Source organism: Lissotriton helveticus, chromosome 4_1, assembly GCF_964261635.1.
Source record: "Lissotriton helveticus chromosome 4_1, aLisHel1.1, whole genome shotgun sequence".
In the NCBI taxonomy this organism is placed as follows: domain Eukaryota; kingdom Metazoa; phylum Chordata; class Amphibia; order Caudata; family Salamandridae; genus Lissotriton; species Lissotriton helveticus.
The window spans coordinates 1,607,168,759-1,607,190,926 of record NC_136063.1 but is presented as its reverse complement, the minus strand read 5'-3'; the positions used below and the strand labels follow the sequence as shown (position 1 = coordinate 1,607,190,926).

At 50.7% G+C, this 22,168-nt stretch overlaps 1 protein-coding gene across 1 annotated transcript in view; it reads right to left on the bottom strand.

Moving 5' to 3' along the window:
- DPY19L1 (dpy-19 like C-mannosyltransferase 1) overlaps positions 1–22,168 on the bottom strand; it is a 543,661-nt gene that overhangs the window by 130,608 nt on the left and 390,885 nt on the right. The window contains exon 18 of the mRNA XM_078688229.1: positions 3,135–3,254. Coding sequence (XP_078544355.1) covers positions 3,135–3,254 — 120 coding nt within the window. The remainder of the gene's footprint in view (positions 1–3,134; positions 3,255–22,168) is intronic.

Genomic DNA, 22,168 nt, shown 5'->3' with positions numbered 1-22,168 from the left:
AGTAGTTTTGTTCAGTGCCAGTAACTACTGTGGCAGTGTGTGCTTTTTGAGACCAAAAACAATTTTTCCTTTTGCCAATGTGTGTTAAAATGGTGAGTGCCTGGCAGCTCCCACACCAATAAGGTTTTACAAAAAACATGCCAAAACAATTCACACGATGACAACACTAAAATGCTGACCACCAATTTCAGACCTACTGGCTTTGCCAATGCATGTTTATTTTTGTTTCCCATAATCTTATTGGCACTGGTAACACTTATTTTCCATTATGAATATTTTTGGGACATACTAGCATGCATTAACACACGTTACTAAATGATGCTACAAAAAAATGATACCTGAAATTTGACAGTAGTTTAGTGATTTTTTTTTTCCTGCTTTCATTTTTTCATTAATCTTGCTTTCAAGCTTCTGCAAATATTTGCAACAAATCCGAGAGCATTCTGGGAGCATTACACATATCCTCATATTGCTAAACCTTGAAAAAGTGTGTACACATTTTTATACAGGAAACACTGTCAGCAGTGCAGTCAGAGCTTACAGCATTTACTTAGAGCGCTCACCCTAATAATAAAGGCTTTCAATTAATGAACCATAAATACAAGTTTGACCAGCATCAACAAATGGATAAAAATATTACCTTAACTTACTTCAGACCGTTCCCTTCCCTGATCGATCAAACCGCGCCCTTCCCTGATCCATACTGTAGTACTGCAAACTGGCAGCCAGAGGGGTTGTGCTGCAGGGGGTTGGGGCTACTTGTCCCAAGGAATAAATACACATGAAAACTTGTCGCCCTTGACCCCAAACAATATGTCCAGGGCGTCGTGCTATAGGAATTCCACATCCCAGGCCATTTCTAACATTCCCCTAAACTGCAACAATGCCCCCATGGACGTAGTAGTCTCATTGTCCTTTTTAAGTTGATGCAGTGTGTCATTGACAGTGCTCACAAATAGCTCTTCTCTGCTGAAAGGGGTATTTATGATATTGGCTTTTACTTCTGCCTTGAACCTTGAGATTCTTAGCCATGAATCACACTGTAGTATAATATCTGTCTTCATTTGCCGACTTGCCGTGTCCACTCCATCAAAATGCCGATTTCTGGCATGCATTTGTCATATTCTTGCCCTCTTCACCAAGGTTCGCAGCTCTCTTCTTGCATTGCTCGGGCAGGTGCTTCATAAGCTCTGCCATCTCCTCCCAATGCTGGTAAGCATGGCTGTTTAGGAGGATGTTTGAATTTGCAATACGCCATTGACTGGATGCGCTTCTTTCAAATTTTCTGCACGAGGTCCATCTTTTACTCTCCTTGTCAGCAGTTGGTCAAGATGTGGAAGGGATGTCCGCCCTCTTACTTGCTGCAGAGATGGTTGCTCCGAATTGTTGCCTATATTCTAGGATCCTAGCATAGGACCTTTGTATAAATCAAGGTGGCAGGTTTTACTTGTTTTCTTTAGTAACAGTCTACTTCTTCGTCAGGGGAGGCCGTCTCAACCTCATGCCACTGAGTTTCTGCGTACTCAGAGCATTTTGACCCCTGAAACATACCCAGTCCTTCCTGTTCTTCTTCCTTCTCACTGAAGAGTTGTTCTTCCTCATCCCAAGGTTCAGGTGTAATAAGAGGTTCTATTTTTTCAATGTCCATCTTGACCTAGACTTTCAGCACCAAAGTGTTTTGAGGGATTCTAAATTCCTTTAAGGATGTGTCAAAATACTTTTTCTTCAGCATGAACGTGGCCATTTCGGCCTAGAGGTGCCGCATTTTCCTCTCGACCTCCACCAAGCATTTTTCCAGGTCGAGGGTCGACGTTACTTTTTGTCGATGATGTATCGGTCGTTGAGCTTCTCGTCTCATCCAGAGATTTTTTTTTGCTTTGACATCAAAGCGTTTTAATTTCCTTCGTCTTTCGATGAGTGAATCTTCTTGGGAGAACTTCCTCCTGCAGTGTCCCTTTTAAGGGATCTGACGGGTTCTTTGTCTCTGAGCCTACTTTCAGTTCGCAATTTGTTAGATGACAAGGCTCCCTTCGATGCCTTTCTATCTAATTTTCTAGACTCAGGCAAGGCCTGTTTTTGGGTGTTACCTATGGCCTACTTGGTCGCCTCTCCCTCGACTTCGACCATTCTTGGGTCAGATGTTTTCTTTTCTGTGCCTTCAGTGATGTTTTCCTCCTCGCTGCTCTACAGCCTCATGTCTCTCAGGGATGGTGTTGGTTTTGGTCCCTTCATGGCGTAGTGTGTCTGCTTCTCCTCCGTCCTCAGCATTTTCAACTTGAACCTGGCACATGCGTTGCAGTCGTCGCTTTGATGATCAATCAGCAGGCAGAGGTTGCAGTCCTGGTGTTGGTCCTTCTGCGTGACCTTCTGGTGGCAATTCAGGCAGAACGGGAACAGAGTCTTCTCCTTCATGCCTTTCAGGGAGCTCCTTGTCTGGGCATTCTCTAAACCATCTAGGGAAACTTCCCCTTCACTCCAAGGATCTCCTCCAGTACCTCATCTTCTCCAAATTTCGTCAACTTCCTCGGCAAACTTCTTTTGAACTTTTTTCTTCCTCGTGTTGGAGAGCCTTTAGCAAAGCATTCACACCCAATTGTACGAAAAAAAAATTATCTGATGATGGCGACCAAGAGAAGGAGCTTCCAAGGGAAGGCCTACAACGTCACAGGAAGCACCAAATGTCGAATCCGTCAACTACCAACAACGAAAAACAAAAAATAGAAGAACTGCAAAAAAGTGGAGCATTCCAGACACAACCACTAAATGGTGAAATAATGCACAGCATGTGAATCCAGAAAAGAGTCACGCTGCAAAACTGACAATTTCTTCTTTTGGTTTCATCATCACACAATAAACGAGGAAAGTTGTGTGAAACAATCAAATGTAATGACTCAGACTCCCTGCACACTCTGTTAATAATTACATACAATGCATGTGATGACAGTGTATAGTATACTTTACATTTAACCTGTCATATTGTATTTGCAGCATTTATTTGAATTGTAATGAACCGATAGATAAAAAGACAATTTATTTTCAGTCTGCCATTATAAACTGTATGTATATATTTTACAAACGCTAAGTTGAAAACCAAAAGCATGTCACATTTGCCAACTTCAAAAACAATATCTTACCTGTCTGGAACATATCAAAGAAGACATAAGGCACATGTGAGGTGTTAAAAACAGCTTCAATCGCATGATAAAAATAGCAAGCATAGCATATGCTATCAGTTGCAACGCGTGAAACACCAGCTGCAGAAGGTACAAAAAAAAAAAGACCATCAATGCCATCAACAAACATTTGTCATAATTCATCTAGAAAGAGCAAATGGGAACAAACACTTAAGAAACATAAAATCTGTGCGTCTGCAGTGTGATGTATTTGCTTGAATTTCCAAAATGCAATTAGAATACCTAAATGCTATTGCCTCTCATTAACTTTTTTTGGGAATGTTTTACAAACTTTCATGAGGTCTCGCTTGAGGAAGGTTTTAATTATGTGCTGTCAAAAAACCTCTTGTGTACAATACCAATATTTATAGTGGACATTGGATCAGTCAATTGTTTATTATTAGTTTGCTTTCTAGTTATTCTAATTTGCTTGCTTTTCATTTAATGGCTTGCCTTACTTTTCTTGCGTTAATTTCACCACTTGGACAAAGGTCCTTTATCATACTTTAGACTGGAAGACGTGTATCCTTTCACTGTTTACGTTCAGGGAACAACTCTTTTTAATGTTTCGGCACTCCACCAGACTCATGTGTGGTACTTCAGCCTTTACATTTCTGCCCCCTCCACAATTTCCATGTTGTTCATGCACCCTGCTTGTGTTTTTTTTTATAACCACCCCCCTAGGCTCCCTATGTTGCTCCTCTGTGCTGATCTTAGCTTACCGAATCTAGGCAGTGGTGTTTACTTGTTCTGCCCACCTGCCCCCATCCTCAATTTCTCCGCAGACCCACACGGTACAGATAAAAAATATATATATTGTATTTTAACGATGTGAGTACATAAACCTGTATTCCTTTTGCTTTAAGGTCAAAGTCATTTTCTTTGCATTGTTCTGTCACAACGTGCACTGATATATTTTTAGAACTAAATATGAATATCACTTTCTTATTAATCTAGAGTGCCCCTTAGTCCCCACACGCTTGCACAATTCCTGCATCTTGCAGCAAAGCACAGCCTTGCTTTCGATGTAGGCAATCAGAAGCGGGATTTTAATAAATTAAAGTCAGCAGTGTGCTTATGTATCTCTTGCTTCAGGGACATCTCATATTTTGCCCCTGAGATGATCCTGCCACCTACTCATTAGATAAGTTTTACTGAAAGTAATACGTTTCTGTCACATGTATATGCCCTGTAGGTTTGTATAAAGAGGTAAATGCATATAAACTATTCAAATCTCCATGCCTTTTAACAGTCCATGCTCCAACTGGCAATTTTTGGGCAAGAACTCTGGTCAGTTGAATTACTATTTCCAGGGCTTTAAGTGGGAAAGAAAAACTGGGAGTGCTCTAAAAGGAGCGTGGCTAATTTCTTAAAGGGGTGTGGCCTATCCGAGTAGGGGTGCGGTCTAAATCAAGATAACTAGTATTGTGTGCTTAAGAAAATCATGAAGTCGCATTCAGCAAAGGATAATAAAGTAGGCAAAAAAGTATATTTATTAAGTATAAGCCATAAAATACCAAACACTTTAAAGAAACATTTGCTATTTCCAAACTTAGAATTTAAAAACCATCTTCACTAAAGGATGTGTTATTAAATTCTGAGTTCAGGCAGAGGCGCAACTAGAGCCAAATTTCGGGGGAGCTAAGAAAACATTCCCGAGGGGGGGGGGGCTGAATCTTTAAGCAATAGTCAGAGTGGAGCTGCAGGGGCTGTTAGAAGGGGTGAGACAACAACAATTCTTCATTAATATGCAAATGGTCTTTTAAAGACCTGTGAAGTGCTCGGGTGCGGCTGTGTGTGTGCCCGGGAAGCATCTCATCCCGGGCTGCCACATATGACGGGGGGGAGGGGGCTGAAGCCCTTTGAGTCCAATGGGTGTTGCGCGCCTGAGTTCAGGGATACCAGATTTCATATGTCTATCTTGCTGTTATTGGAAGATATGCAGGTAAACATGTCACACAGCATTCCCCATGTTATACTATAGGCAAGATAGCCTTTCAATAGTGAAAAATGAAATTGGCAGTATTTCACTATCAAGACATGTTACCCACACTAGAAACACCAAACAAAAACCGGGACGTCTGCTCACCCTACCTTTGATCTTTGAGGCCCGAAAATAGAGACCCCTAGAGACCCCTTTCGAGGCCCTCCAAAAAGAACTGTGGGGGCTCAGCCCCCCACAGACCCCCCCCCCCCCACTTAAAGCCCTGACTATTTCCTCTTGATTATCTGGTGTGATACTCACTGCTTTTGAATTGAACACACATTCAACTTTTTGACTTCCTAACATGTTGAGCTTTCTATTACCATGATAGGGCACTGGCCATCAAATCCACTCTGCAAGCAGTAGACAGAAGAGAGATGCTTTGGACTCCAGGGGATGACCCGTAAGAGGTAAGGGAGATGTTTCTCCTAGGGAGCTGTGGTTCAGCACACCTCGTCACGCGGACTGTGGAATTGGCTCGATGTGTGAGCACGATTAAGCTAAAAGATTAGGTAAAGACTAATTGTGATCACAGGATATTTGTTTGCTTACTTGCTTTGCACGGCCTGTATTGTTTTATACATCTAAATATGTTGTTTAAAAACAAAAAGTGTGAACATATTTGTCAAATGGATAAGCAACAACAGGGAAAACAAGTACGTAGGTTAGGTAGGACTGGGATAGGTCCTGTGAAGAGAAAACGTGTTGAGTGTGAATCCATGGTTTTGAGTGTGTTAGCTCTAGAAACAGAGTGATTACAGGTAAGAAATACATGAGTGCCACATCCTGAAACACAGACCCTAGAATAATGAATGTGGTGAGAAAGAGGCCCTCTAATCTAGGCAACCAACCCCTTCACAAGCCTCTAGGGTGTGGACTGATGGTTCATAGAATGCAAAGGGATTTTGGGATGTGAGTGTGCAATACCTTCATTTACTCCACAACAAAATTAGTTAGAAGAACTATAAATGAGAGAGCCCTATCCCATTATTTTCCTTCTCTTTTCCTACCCCCTTCATGGGATGAGCCGTGGGCACAAAGCAGTTAGACCCTATTCTTGTTCTCTAGGTGCAAGTGAGGAATAAGGCATAGGTATGAAGGTACCCAAAAATCTAAACGTAGCTTTAGTGTTCTGTGCACCTTACCCCTGCTAACCAGTAGCAAAGTGCCTATGCTCTCTCTTTTTAAACATTGGAACTAGCAATAACCCTAATTGGCATATATTTCACTTACCTACAAGTGCCTAGTATATAGGACAAAGCCTACCATGGTCAGACAACCTGTGCAACTTATTTTTGACAGCTAGACTGCCACCAGGGTCAACATTACGTTTACACCAGTTGGTGATAACTGGGATCAAAGAGAACAGACCAGCAAACTGCTCCAGCACCTGCTTACACTCTCTGTGCTGCTGGTCTGTCAATTTGGGAGAGAGTACAATTCACTCCACTGACTCATCTTCCACATTGTGGGAGAGAAGGTCTGGCAGTGGCTCAGTCTCCTCCTCTTCTCCTTCATCAGTGACCATCAGCATGGTCATGTCTGCCCTGTCTTGGTAGAGCTTCAACCTATTGACGTACAGGACCTTGTGGGGATTCCTGGGGGTGTTAAGGTTTACCAGGTAAGTAACCTTGCCCTTCTTATCCAAGCTTGGACAGGGCCCAGCCCACTTGGTCTGGAGGGTCATGGGAGCTACAGGCTCCAACACCCACACCAATTGCTCAGGCATAGTAGCCTTTTGTTCATACCAGAGCTTCATCAGATCTTGGCTGGCCTCCAGTTTCCTGCTTGCTTTGTACATGTGGTCGTCCATGTGAAATCTCAGGCCTAGTACATTGTCCAGCACGTTGTCCTTGGCTTCCTTGAGAGGCTTTTCCCAATGCTCTCTCACCGGACACACTGACCCACCTTAACCCCTTCAGCGCTAATGACAAGGGTAACTCGTCATGGAGTTTCCATTGATTTCAATGGAAAGTCAATGGGAATGGTCGACATGCCTTAGCATCCAAGTGGTTAAAGGGTGCCCAAAAACAATTCAAAGGGGCTGAAGCAAACCCCATTTTGTGGCACCACTGTGTATGCAAACAGTAGAGAATGTCCCATATCCTCCTGAGTTTGTCAGACAAACCCATGATCATGCCATTCAGGAGCTTATCGAACCTTTCAATCAGACCATTAGTCTGGGGATAATATGGGGCGGTGAACTTTTAGATAACACCACATTCATCTCACATCACCTTCAGATAGGCAGACCACCCCCTTTGGCAAACCCACTCTGGTGAACACATCAAGTAGGGCCCAAGCCACTGAAAGAGCAGTGACTTTTCTGAGGGGTTTTGCTTCAGGTTATCTTGTGGCATGGTCCACTACCACCAAGATATATCTGATCCCTGAGACAGTTGGTGGGTCTAGGGGACCAACAATAGCCACCCCTCCCTTTCAAAGGGAGACTCAACCACTGCCAGTGGTATCAAGGTTGCACAGGAGCTGAAACTCCTTTACTTTGGCTGTCATATTGGGCCACTAGAAATGGTTAACTAACCTATTCCATGTCTTACACTGACCCAAACAGAGGAATTATATAAATGCATGGGGGACCACCCCATCATGGTGGCTCCCTCCTTGAGGTATATAGAACCCCCTCATCACACTAGCACTAGATTTAAAGGAATCCACTGACATCATCCTGCTCTTGCCTGGAAGCAGTCTGCCTCAAGCACTCAAGAGTGAGACACTCTCTCTGTCACTGACACAAGTCAAATCTGGAGGGTCCACCACCTCCTTGCAATTTTCCAAGTTGGACAGATCTTGCAGGGGTGGAATCCCTACCTCAGAGGTCAAATCCTCCCCCACAGGGTCAGATTCCCCCTGCACCTCTGCAGTTCTTTGGGCTGGCTCACCAGACGCTGTGTCTTTTCTTTTGTCAATGGAGGCTTGGCCCACTGTTTCAAGTGTCCAGCATTTCCTTTCTGTGAAGCCTGTGATCTAGTTACAGTACAGACACACTTGGCACCCTTGTATGGACCATCCTCTCCTGCCCTAACCAGACAGAAACTTCAAGATAATTTCCAAGTAGACACTCTACTGGGAGGGCAGGACACACAAATACCTTCTTGGGGCCTGTCACACCTCTCAATTCCAAACTCACCAGTGCCATGGGATGGAGTTTGGCTCTGCTGTCTGCATAAGTCACCTGGTGAGAAACACAGGTACGATCTGCTATGGAGAAACCAGTTTCTTTGTGATCATGGTCACACTGGCTCCTGTATCTCTCACCCTCAGTTCCAATGATTTTAGGCCTCTGCCTGTACCTCTTAATGCTGGGATGTAAGGCGACCAGGGCTGCAATTTCCACCCCACCCAGGGAAACTAAGGTTGCCTCTGTGAACCCCTTCCCATCTCTGAGACAATTTCCACCAACACACCATTACTGACAATCCCCTGGGACTGCCCACCAATGGGAGGCTTCTTTGTGCAGGCCACATCTTTAGCTTCCTGACTGATTCCAGCCATAACACCTACCCACCTTTGACAGGTCAAAGAACTTTCCTGCTTTGTCAGGGTGAAGACTTTCCTTGATACCCCAACCCCTTGAATGGAGTGGCTTGCCCCCCCCCCCCTTCCCCTGTACAGGTTTTTGTGGGCCTTATGAGAACACTGGGGGCAGACTACCTGTCAAAAATAAAATCTACAGGCAGTCTGATTATGTCAAAGAGAACATTAAAGCTGAAGTAAGCAAGATGCTGGAATAGCAAGTCATTACTCTCCGAGAGCCCATGGACCATCCCAATTTTCTTAGTCCCCAAACCTCAGACCACGGGCGGTAAAACAGAGTTGAGGTCTTGTGTGGACTATAGGGGCCTCAGTGCAGTAATCAAGACAGATGCACATCCAATTCCTAGGGTTGACAAATTGATTGACAGGTTAGGGGCAGCTAAATTTCTCAGTACTTTTGATTTCACGCACAAGTTACTTACCTTCGGTAAAGATATATCTGTAGGAAACAGTGGTAAGTGTTGGATTCCTTACTTTAGAATATCCCCAGGCGTCAGACTGGATCCGGAAAGTTTTGCGTAGCAGTACCCCTGCGTGTTTGTAGGCATTGTCTGCGGCTCCCCGCCCGTCGTCGGCGTCGTTGGCGCCGGGATGACATCGTCAGAGTACTTAGACGCCGTCCTCGCGCGCTGACGTCAGTTCTTGTACATAGCTTTCCGCGCCAGGAACACAGAGCTATGTCAGAGACCAACACTTGTGCCATAAAACTAGGGCCCTCAAAGGGAATACCTTAACCCTAGATGTCGGTTCGCAGAACGGGGAGGATGGGTGGGGCGGTAAGGAATCTAACACTAACTACTGTTTCTTACAGATATATCGTTACCGAAGGTAAGTAACTTGTGCATCTGACAGAAACAGGTTAGTGTTAGATTCCTTACCTTAGAATAGATACCCCAGCGATACCAACCCCGGTGGTGGGTCAGCGAACCAAGATCACACCAGAAAGTCCTGGAGAACGGAACGGCCGAAAAAGCCATCTCTCCGGTCTTGGCTGTCCAGGCAGTAGTGTCTAGCAAACGTGTGCTGCGAGGCCCACGTAGCTGCCTGACAGATGTCCTGCAAGGGGACTCCCCGACCCAGGGCAGTAGTAGCCGCCGTGGCCCGAGTGGAATGGGCCCTCAGCCCAACAGGGGGCTCCTTTTTAGCCAAGGAGTAACAGACCTTGATACACAACACAACCCACCGAGAGATGGTTCGTTTGTGCACCACCCGTACCTTCTTCGCGCCCACGTAACCAACAAAGAGCTGGTCGTCCACCCGGAACTGGCGTGTGCGATCAAGACAGAAGGAGAGCGCACGTTTTGGGTCCAGACGGTGGAGCCTTTCTTCCTCTTACGAAGGATGCGGAGGCGGAAAGAAGGTGGGCAAGGTGATGGACTGCCCGATGTGAAAGGCCGTAACCACCTTGGTCAGGAAAGAAGGACATATTCTTAAAACAACTTTGTCCGGATGGACAGAAAGGAAAGGAGGCTTAGAGGATAGAGCCTGGAGCTCACTCACCCTCCTGGCAGAGGTGATGGCAACCAGGAATGCAGTCTTAAGAGTTAGAAGACGGAGAGGTAAATTGTGAAGTGGCTCGAAATGAGCACACATCAGATAGGTGAGAACAAGGTTCAAGTCCCACTGAGGCATCACAAAAGAACCGGAGGAAACATGTGCGTGATGCCCTTCAAGAATGTATTTACAAAGGGGGCGTGGCCAGCAGCATGCAGGACTAGACGTGTCTCCCGGGAGCTCCCGGCCGACATCTACATATCCGACGTAATCTGACAACGCCACTAACTGAAAATCGCCCACAGACTGTCGGGGAACGCCTGGAGGGGAAAGAGCGGTCCGGAGCGCGAATACTGAGCCTCTGGAGAGAGATAAACCGAGCTCTACGCGGCGCCTGAGGAGGAGAAGATCCCGCCGGCCAAGATGGCGGCTTGGTGAGAGGATTAAGATAGGGTGCAACATCATACCGGGCGCATGTGACCGCTTGGGTGGAGAACGGCACGACCAGATGTTGAAGCCTGACGAGCCTGGAGGGCCACAACCACCCTTGTGTTGGCCGGAACGCCTAACGGTCAAGGACCCGTAACAGGACAGAAGTACACCGGCGGAAACAACTGCCCCAAGGGCGTGGGGTGCACTGTGACCGGAATCGGAGGGGACCCCGTCTGCCGACATCTAGACTTGGGCGTAAGAGGGGCACCGGACCACAAACTGAGTGTACCGGGGGCGGCGGAAAGCACCGGGGCACGGGACGCCCTTACACAAGATGGCGGCCGCCGCACCCAACTGACGACCGGAGAGGAGCCCGGAGGTGCCAACGGCGAGAGTGACTGGTTCCCTGCCCATGTCGACTGCAGCAACGGCCCAGACAAGGTACAGAGGGTGCGGCCGGAGCGGGGGAGTCACAGGAGCCGAGAGCCTGGAGGTAGCCGACCTTCACCAAGATGGCGGCCACAGCCGCCGCAGATTGCCGTGCATGAGCAGTGCAAACCACTGGAGGAGCTGCGCGGCCGAGGGAGCGGGAACTTGCGGTGTGATGAGATAGGACCGCCGACGCACCACAAGGGGAGACTGTGGCAGACCCCAGACCCTGCGTCCACCACCTGCGCGGACATCAGGACACACGGGAAGCCGTGGAACAGCGCACAGGGATAAGCCCACGAACTACGCTACCTACCACCACCCCCCTGCCGACACGCAAACCCTGGGGGGCGAACGCTGAACATACTGGGGCAATACTCTCGAAGCGAACCGCTGGAATTGAGAGAGGACGCCCTTTGAAGGCGCAGGAGCTGCACAGTGCACGGTGGTGACTCTGAGGAGGAGGTGCTAGGACGGCAGCAACACCACGGGCCTGGTGGTGGTCTGAGACTGTGCTCGGCGGCTAGGAAGCCGGAGGCGCTCATAGGGGCCTCGCTTGCAATACCATCTCTATAGAGTGGGACTGATTCATGTACATTTGAAAGACTGCGCCACAAACCGACTAGAGTAGCGACAAGAGGTGGTGGGGCGAGCAGAGCGGGAGATCAGGAGGAGGCACACACCCGGAATATACATTGCCAGACCGACGGGGAAGAACCAGAGTGCCAAGCCAGTACAACACTCGGAACAGTCATCCAGGGACGTAAACGGTGGGGCTAATCCGCAGAAGAGCCAGCAAAGGATATCGGACATAGGGCAGACCACGCCCGGCGCAATTGGCTCACTGTGAGGCATACTACGAGGAGGCAACCAAGACAGATCTGCCTACACGCTTCGACGCAGGGCACACCACTGACTCAGTAACGATGGTGAAGAAAGACCCCCCCCACCCAAGAACCCCAAACAAGGCACGCTGGACATCTTTACGGCGCCGAGAACATCCAAAGACAACTCGGGCGCTGCAGCGGAGGGGGCCACTGACACGGACAGGCTACTGGCAGCAATCCAGGCGTCTAGATCGGACATACAGGAATCCCGAGCAGCATTGGAGGTTAAAATTGGGGAAGTGGGCTCAGAGGTCACGCTACTGCGCCAGGATTTCAAGAACCTCTCCGCCAGAGTGACCGAGACGGAAACGCGCATTGGTGAGGCAGAAGATTCGATAACGACAATCAAGAAAGACATGGCGGAGCTTCAGGCGTCACACAGACAGCTGCTCTGGAAGGTGGATGACGCGGAAAACAGGGCACGACGCAATAACCTCCGATTCGTAGGTTTTAGAGAGGGAATCGAGGGGAACAACATGGCGACATTCCTGCATGCATGGCTCACGGACACCTTCCCAGGAGCCCGCTTTTCATCTTGCTTTGTGATCGAAAGAGCACACAGGGCGCTCCTGGCGAAACCTCCGGAGGGCGCAAGACCCAGACCAGTAATCGCGCGCTTCCTAAACTTCGCCGACAGAGACTTAATATTACGGGAAGCGAGGAAGATGGGCGACATCCGAGTGGAGAACACCAGCATAATGATCTTCCCAGACTATAGCCAAGAAGTCCAGAAGCAGCGGCGCTCCTTCGACTCGGTGAAAGTCAAATTGAGATCATTGAACATTACATATATGTTGCTCTTCCCGGCAAAGCTCAAAGTCATCTACAAAGATAAGGCACACTTCTTCAATCACCCGGAAGACGCGTGGCAATGGCTGGAGGAGCGACCGATCCTTAATAGTCGGGAAACGGCAGGGAGAGAGGAACTGGCAAAGGCAGCACAAGAAAAGGCGCGGTGGAGCTCCCCACGACAGCAGAGGAGGAAATCCAGGAGACTACACTCGAGATACACGGGAACCCCGTACCAGCCACGCCCGTCGGCAGGGCCCAGGAGAGGTAGATCTGAATCACCAGGGACGTCGAGAATGGCTCACAAGACACCGATGGGGCCCCGGAACCAGGCTTGTTCGGAGGGAGAAAGGGACCTCCTCAGGGACTCTGATGTGGAGAATGAGATGTCGGACAGTGACCAACGTTCCTTACACCCATTAGAAACAGAGATACGACAGTTGGAACAGGACTTATCCGATAAGAACTGCAGCACGGTACCGACCACACAAGACTCACACTCGTGAATCTGGAAGAGGTGGAAGATTTGATTGTCGGTCGGGACACGGACATGACACGCAAGTGGCCACAACCCTTTTTGTTGTTGTTTTCCTTTGCTTTTGTTAACTTTTTCTGTTTTCAGGTACTGTTTACTTGTTAGTTTAACAGTTTTTCCGCCGCCTTGACACACGCTCAGGGAGTGGTATATACCCTGGCTGGGATACACACCCAGCTTGGGGGATACATCACAGGCTAATATAGGCAGATCTTGTGGGACATAGTTGAATAGAGGGGGGGAGAGGGGGGGGTGACAGACCGACTTCTACTGACAGCTTGAACCTTGATGAGGTCGAGTCTGGAGGGGGAGAGAGGTGGGGTGGGGGGCGGGAGAGGGGGCAGAGGAGTTTCAGCAAGTTGGGGAAGTTGGGGGGGTCATTGGGAAGGGGTACACACGAAGAAACATGGTCAGACACATGAGAATCGACGTGGTCACACACAGTGGCGAGGGTCTCCTACAGATCTCCAGAAGAGTTGCACAGTATGGCAGGTACACTAACGACCACAGAAAGAATGCACAGGGGGATCTCTATTTTGACATGGAATGTTAATGGACTAGGGTCCAAAATAAAGAGAGGATTGGTAAATTCATACATCAAGAGGCTCGCCCCGGACCTTATCCTCCTACAGGAAACGCACCTGAGGGAGGGAAAATGTACATTCATAGCGAGGGGGAGATACAAAGTATTGACCCATGCGGGCTACACGTCAGGCGCCAGGGGAGTCGCAATACTAATTAACAAAGCGCACCCCTTTAACGTAACTCGCACATGGAGTGATCCACAAGGTACATACGTGGGGATACAGGGGACATGGAATAGACTAAGCATGACAGTTATCTCAGTATATGCCCCGCCAAAACTACAATCACGCACACTCAGAGAGGTGGCGTCTATCCTGCTGGAAACGGCAGACACGATGCAAATAGTGGGGGGGGGACTTCAATGACGTAATGTCGGAAGAACTAGATCGTTCAGGACCCACACGCAGAGGGGGGACACAAACAGCGCTGGCGAACTACATGGCAGAAATGGGACTCACTGACACATGGAGATGGCGACACCCGACGCAGGAGACGTACTCCTTCTATTCAGGGGCACATAAAGCCTTCTCCAGGCTAGACTACATTTTTGTGGCACGGCAATACCTGTCAGAGGGAGATGAGTACACATACAAAGCAAGGGGAATATCGGATCACTCACCCCTATATGCGAAATTAGGGAAAAACACGGAAAGAAGAGAGACGGAATGGCGCTTGGCAGCATGGGACATTCAAACCCCAGAGATAATACGTGGTCTGAGGGCAGACATAAAAGTGTACGTAGCGGAGAACGAGGGTTCAGTAGACTCCAAAGTTACCTTCTGGGAGGCTATGAAACCTGTGTTGAGAGACAAAATTAAAGGGAGACTGAGAGACGAGCGAAACAAGCAGTACAGGGAGGCAACGGCGTTAGAAACTGAAATCCTGACTCTAGAAAGGGACTACCATACAAACAAGGGGGTAGGTGTACTGAGGCAGTTGCAAGACAAACAAAGGGAGTATAGAGAACTGGTATCTAATGAGGCGAAGACGCAATCGCTAGCAACGTTACACTGCCTATACGATGTAGGCGACAAGTCAGGCAAGCTTCTGGCATGGTTGGGCAGGAAAGAAAGAGCAGCACGGTGGGTGGCCCAAATCAGGAGGGATGAGGGAGGCATGGAAACAACCGACAAGGGCATTGCAGAAGCGTTCGCATTGCACTATGAGAACTTCTATAGAGGAAGAGACCTCGGGACAGTGGACGAGGCCATGCAATATATGGAAAATGTGGAGATTCCATGCTTGGAAGTAGAAATCAGCGCCCCACTAGAGGCGGGTATCACGCGGGAGGAGATAACCACAGCCATTAATAAGCTGAAAACGGGGAAAACACCAGGACCCAACGGGTTCCCAGCGGAATTCTTTAAAAAAACAGCCGACTTACTGACTCGTCACCTCTTGGCCCTATACGTCGAAGCCTACGAGACAGGGAGCCTCCCACGAGATCTAGCATTGGCAACCATAGTACCGATATACAAACAGGGCAAGCCAATGGAAGACTGTGCCTCGTACCGCCCCATCTCACTCCTGAATATGGAGGTGAAAGTGCTGGCTATGATTCTAGCGGCACGCCTACGAACAGTCATTCCTGACCTTATTCACACAGACCAATCCGGGTTTTTGCCGGATAGAGCGACTAAACTCAACCTCAGACGGACGCACAACTGGCTCCAAGAAGTGAAAGATAGGGCGGAGCCGCACTGGTTCATGTCCTTGGACGCGGAAAAAGCGTTTGACGCAGTGCACTGGCCCTTTCTTATGGCGGTACTGCGACGGTTTGGCTTTGGTCCACACTTTCAGAACTGGATAGGGCTGCTGTACACGGCACCGAAAGCTCGGGTACGAGTGAATGGGTGCTTATCGCGAGAATTTCGAGTAGAGAGAGGCACCAGACAAGGATGCCCGCTGTCACCTCTGCTCTTCACGCTCACGATAGAAATATTGGCAGCCAAAATTCGACAAAATCCGGAGATCCATGGCTTTACGTGGGGTGAGATAGGGGGATCCCAGGAAAAAATTTCACTCTATGCCGACGATGTATTGTTATACATTACGAACCCCGAGGTCTCGGTAGGGACGCTGTTCAGAGAGTTAGAGGGTTATGGGGCAATGGCGGGCCACACCATCAACTGGCATAAATCAGTCCTGTACACGCCGCAGGGAGCAGTGCAGGGTGTAGCGCTACCGGACCACCTGCTCACCACTGCGGAGGGGTTCCAGTACCTTGGGGTATATATCACAATGGACGTGAAGCTCTCATTCCAGAGGAATGTGGGACGAATAATGAAGGAGGCAGTAGAAGACATGGCGCGATGGAGACAGTTACCGCTCACCCTCCTGGGAAGAGCGGCGATGTATAAAATGATCACATTACCCAAATTCCTCTACGCACTTCAAAATGAATACTATCCGCTCCCGACTAACACTATCACCAAAATCCACGCAGACCTGCGATCATTTATATGGTTAGGCAAACAACCACGCATCGCACTTCAGACACTCCAACGAGCCTAGAGGCATACTACTGGGCGGAACACCTGACCCCCATAAATGACTGGTTGCATGCACCTGCGGACCACCCGACGTATGCATTGGAAAGGCATAAATTGTCCACGCACAATGTACTTCACTATTTGTATGGCGGGAAGGCAGGGAGAACGCTTTTGCCCGCTACGGTGATTACGATATGAGCGTGGACACGGGCCACAAGAGCCACTGGGTGGGAAAAGCGACTAACACGTCAGACACCACTATGGCACTGCAAGTGGCTCACAGAATTTCAAAAACTGAGAGGCTTCAACAGGTGGGATGACATAGGGATATCTACTATTGGGGATGTGATCAGGAACGGGGAGCTGAAGACATTCGCGATGCTGCGAGCTGTGTTTGGATTACTCCACACACAACTATACAAACACCTGCAGCTAGCACATGCCTGGAAAGCGCAGAAGATATCACTACAGGATATACCAGAATATTCACCTTTAGAAGGGAGACTCCTACAGGGACAGATGGTACACCAGACAGTATCCCTCACATACAAAACACTCACAAATAATATGTTGGGAACCCTGGCGAAACTCAGAGGGATATGGGAGGCGGAAGTAGGGGAAATGGAAGACCTAGACTGGGAGCTGACACTGATGCACCCCAGAGATGTGGCCATTAAGTCACGGTTGAGGCTGATCCAATTGAACGTGTTACACAGGACATATTTCGATAGGAGGCGCCTCCTCAAGATGGGTAAGATAACAGACGCCACATGTCTGCGGTGTAAATCCGAGCAGGGAGATTTCTACCACACTATCTGGTCATGCGAAGAAATACAAATATATTGGTCTCACATCTTCACTGAATTGGGGGAGGTACTGGGGATAGAGCTAACACTGGACCCGAAACTGGCGCTACTGGGAATGGTGACGGAAGTAGACCTGCCTCGCCCGCATATCACCTTCCTGGTACTGGCACTAGTAGTGGCCAAAAGGGACATTGCGAAATACTGCGGGGTGGCGGAGAGGCCCGAAATAGAGGAATGGAGGAGAGGGCTGGATCTCTATATGGCAGCAGAACGCGTGACATACAAAGCTAGGGGCTGTCCCAAATAATTCTGAAAGGTGTGGAATAAGTGGAGACAATATCATGGCCTAGAAGTGGGGTGATAGATGAAGGCACGTAGAGGGGTGGAAGGCAGAGGTGGGAGTTGGGGACCACCTGATAGCGATAAGTGCCGGAAGGAAGGCAGGGACGCTGAGAATCCAGAGACACCGAACATCTGGGGTGCTATGCAAAGACGGGGGTAGGGAGACAAGCAACTGTATACTATACACAAATGGAACTGATGAATAAGTGACACGTAGACTGATGGAAAGGGGATCTGACTGTCTTCCCTTTGAGGGGGAAAAGCTTTCAGTTTGTAGATACGTAGGGGTGTGAGGGGAGTGGGGGAGTTGAGGGTGGAAAACAAAAAGCAGGGTTGGAGGGTCACAGGTGGGGCTTGTAAGCCTTAGCACGATTCTACACTGATTGACGTAATGTGTCGCCGCCCGGCCTCAGGGATGTGGGCATGAAGGCTGTGGAAGGGTGACATACTGTAAATTGGAGGTGCTGTTGTGGGCTTGCTGCGCCTGTGTCCTTTTATTCCTGCACAAAAAATAAAGTTTAAAAAAAAAAAAAGAATGTATTTACAACAGGGGACCTGAAAAGAGAAGGCTGATCAGGAAGCCTCAAGAAGGCAGAAATGGCAGAGAGGTAGCCCCTAAGAGTGCCCAGAGCAGAGCCCTGCTGGACAAGAGAAAGAAGGAAGAGGAGAACCTCTGAAAGGTGGGCAGAAAGAGGATCCACAGTCTTTGCTGTGCACCATGCCACAAATTTGTTCCACCTGCAGGCATATACCGATTTTGTGGAGGAACGCCTGGCTGCCAGAATCACATCACAGACTTCAGGAGGCAAGTCAAATGGCCTCAACTCAACTGCCGCCGCTCAATCTCCACGCATGGAGGTGGAGGCTGGAGACAGGTTCGGGTGAAGGACCGTCCCGTACAGCTGGGACAGAAGGTCCTCCTGATGAGGCAGACGAATCGGGGGATCGACTGACATGCTGAGTAGCTCGGGATACCAGTACCTTCGTGCCCAGTCCGGAGTCACAAGGATGACTTGGGCCCTGTCTCGCCTGATCTTCTTCAGCACTCTGGGCAGAAGTGGTATAGGGGGAAAGGCGTGCAACAGATCGCAGCTCCACTCACGACGAAAAGCGTCTCCATGCGAGTGCCGCCTTGGAAAATCCAATGCGCAGAACTGATGACATTGCGCGTTCTCTTCGGTGGCGAATAGATCTAACCAAGGCTCTCCCCACTGCTGAAAGAGACCTTGCGCCACGTCTGAGTTCAGATGCCATTCGTGATCCATCATGCACCGGCGGATGAGTTTGTCCGCATTGACGTTTATAGAACCTGCCAGGTGTTTAACCACCAGGGTGACGCCCTGGCGTTGCAGCCATTGCCAGAGGCGCAGAGCCTCCTGACAAAGAGTCCACGACCCCACCCCGCCCTGTTTGTTGGAGTACCACATGGCGGTGGTGTTGACCGTGAACACCTGCACTACACTCCCCCGGACAGAGGGGTGGAATGCCTTCAGTGCAAGACGGATCGCCCGCAGCTCCAGAAGGTTGATATGGAGCCGGGACTCCGCCGGAGACCAGAGGCCTCTGATCTCCGCCTCTCCCATGTGGCCCCCCCAGCCCAGGAGGGACGCATCCGTCACAACTACGTGCTCCGGTTGGGGTAGGGAGAGGGATCTGCCGCTGACCCAATCGCGGTTCGTGAGCCACCACTACAACTGTCTTGCAGTGCCCTCCGAGATCAAGACATGGTCGGACAAGTTGCCCTGATGCTGGGCCCACTGAAACTTCAGGTCCCACTGCAGAGCCCGCATCCGCCACTTGGCGTGATGTACCAGAAGGATGCAGGAGGCCATCAGCCCCAGAAGCCGCAGCGTCAACCTGACCGAGACTTGGGATAAAGGCTGAAAGATCGGAATCAGAGCCTGAATATCCCGAACCCGCTGTTCGGGAGGATAAACCGAAAACTGCGCCGAGTCCAGAACCGCTCCGATGATGAGGAGCTTCTGAGAGGGGCACACGTGTAACTTCGGCACATTGATGTAGAACCCCAGCAGGTGCAATAGGTCGGCCGTAGTCTGGAGGTGGCCGACGACTGTCTGGGGCGAGCCCCCCTTCAACAGCCAGTCGTCGAGATAGGGGAAGACTGATCTGCGCAGATGAGCTGCGACCACCGCCATCACTTTCGTGAACACCCAAGGGGCGCTGGTAAGGCCAAAGGGGAGCACGGTAAACTGAAAGTGCTTGTGGCCTACCGTGAACCGCAGGTAATGCCAGTGGGCCGGCAGGACGGGGATATGGAACTATGCATCCTGCAAGTCCAACGCTACCATCCAGTTTCCAGGGTCTAGGGCAGCTAGGACCTGAGCTAAGGTCAGCATCTTGAACTTCTCCTTCCGGAGGAAGACGTTGACGCTCGAGAGGTCCAAGATAGGGCGTACGCCTCCTTTGCCCTTCTTGGGTACCAGAAAGTAGTGGGAGTAGCAACCACGTCCTACTTCTGGCCCAGGAACGTGCTCGATGGCCCCCCTTGGCCAAGAGGGCCGTAACTTCCTCCTGCAGAGGTTTCAAGTGATCCCCCGACATGCGGTGGTACTGCGGTGGCATGGCTGGAGGGGTCGCCTCGAAGGGGAGGGAGTAACCCCTTCGGACGATTTGCAGCACCCACCTGTCCGATGTGATGGTGCGCCAGTGGAGCAGGTGATGGCGAACCCTGCCCCCCACTGGTGTTGAGTGGACCTGAAAGCACGGACTAGGAAGGCTTTGAGGCGGATGGTGCGGGGGTGGATGTGGACTGGCCTTGCCGTTGTCCCCTGGCACCGCCACGGCGGTTCCCACGTCCGCCGCCGTGCTGAGGTTGGTTTTGCGGCCTGTGGCTGGCAGGACATGAAGGGGCGCTCCTTCCTTGGCCATGAAAGGGGCGAAAGGCAGAAGTTTGCTGGCGCTGGCCCGACAAGCCCAAGAACTCTCCTGGAGCCCTGGAGTCCTTGAAACGCTCAAGCGCACTGTCTGCCTTGTCACCAAAAAGGCGACGGCCATCGAACGGCATGTCCATGAGCGTGGCCTGGACATCAGCCGAAAAGTTGGCAGACCTGAGTCAGGCGTGGCAACGAACCGCCACCGTCGTGGAAATCGCTCAACCTAGCGAGTCTGTGGTATTCAATCCACATCGTATGGAGTAACGCGCTGCATCCCGCCCTTCCGCAAGGGCTTGAGCGAGCTTTGCCCGGGCCTCCGCCGGGCACTGCGGCAGCACGTCCGCAATCGTTTCCCACAGAGAGTGGGTGTAACAGCCCAAAAGGCAAGCGGTGTTGACAGACCGCAGCCCCAGACTGAGTGAGGAGAACAGCTTCTTACCAAACTGGTCATACCCTTTGGATTCCTGATCTGGCGGGGCAGTCGGGAAGGCGGTCTGGGAATTAGAGGCCTGGATAATCAGACTCTCAGGGGTGGGGTGGGTGAACAGAAAGCAAGGGTCGCCCGGGGCCGGGCGGTGGCGTCGGGCCACGTTCCGATCTACAGGAAGGTCTGTAGCGGGCTTGGACCAGATGCCCAGCAGAACGTCCAAGAGGGCTTCATTAAACGGCAGGAGAGGCTCCGAGGAGCTTGCCTGCAGTTTGAGCACCTCAGTGAGGAGGTTAGTCCTCACAGCCGCCACGGTGAGCTCAAGAGCCAAGGCCTTGGCCACCCTCGCCAACACCACGCTGTAAGCAGCCCCCTCCTCCGTAGCCACGGTAGGAGGGGAGACAAATCCAGTGTTGGGCGAAGTGTCCAGTCCACTGGCCTCCCCTAGCTCAACTGCCGAGTCCTGATCCAACTGGCACTCCTGTGCCTGAGGGTTCTCAGACCCCTCCCAGTCCTCCCCGACATCCATCTCCTGGTAGTCAGTGTAAAATGATGGAGTCAGATCGTAGATGATTTGCTCATCCCTCTGCGTCGGAGCCAGCGCTGGATGGCGCCGGTCCGTGCCGGATCCGAACCGGGGCTTGAACCGGGGACGTCGTCGTCTGGAGACGGCGTCGGGCGACACCCTTGGTGAAAGCGCCGGTGAAGGGGTCGGGAGGTCGACCGGCGTCGTCGCAGATCCAGGCCTGGCTCCTGACGGCCCCTGCGGCATCGGGACCGGAGTCGTCCACGGCGTCGGGCCGAAGCACCCAACAGCGCCGGAGCCGCCAGACCGCTTGGGCTCCCTGACTGATCCACGGGGCCCAAAGGCGCCTCAGCGGAATCCAGCGGAGGGAAGCACGACCTCATGGCCGTGAGTAAGGCGCTGATCTCCTCCGGCATCGCGTGGAGCCCAGGGACCGGCGGGTATGGAGCTGGACACGAAGCTTGCGGCTCCGGCGGAGCCACGTAGGCGGTGACGTCCGAACCCCCGGCCGCATCGCGCGATGTCGCTTCTTCGACTTCTTGTGCCTCGACTTACCTGAGGACTTTGAACCAGACGAGTGGTGTCGACTCGCCGAGCTGTGATGACTGCGGCCCCGCGACCGGTCCCTCGACCTCCTCCTGGACCGGGACCTTGAGCCTCGCGGGGCCGACTGCCGGATCTCGAGTTGCTTACCGGACCGCTCCCGACTAACTTTCGACGTCAAGGCCCGCCAGTCGGGGCACGACTTGTCATCATGGTCGGCCCCAAGGAAATAAAGGCACCGACGGTGGGGGTTGGTAACCGAACAGGGCTTGAAC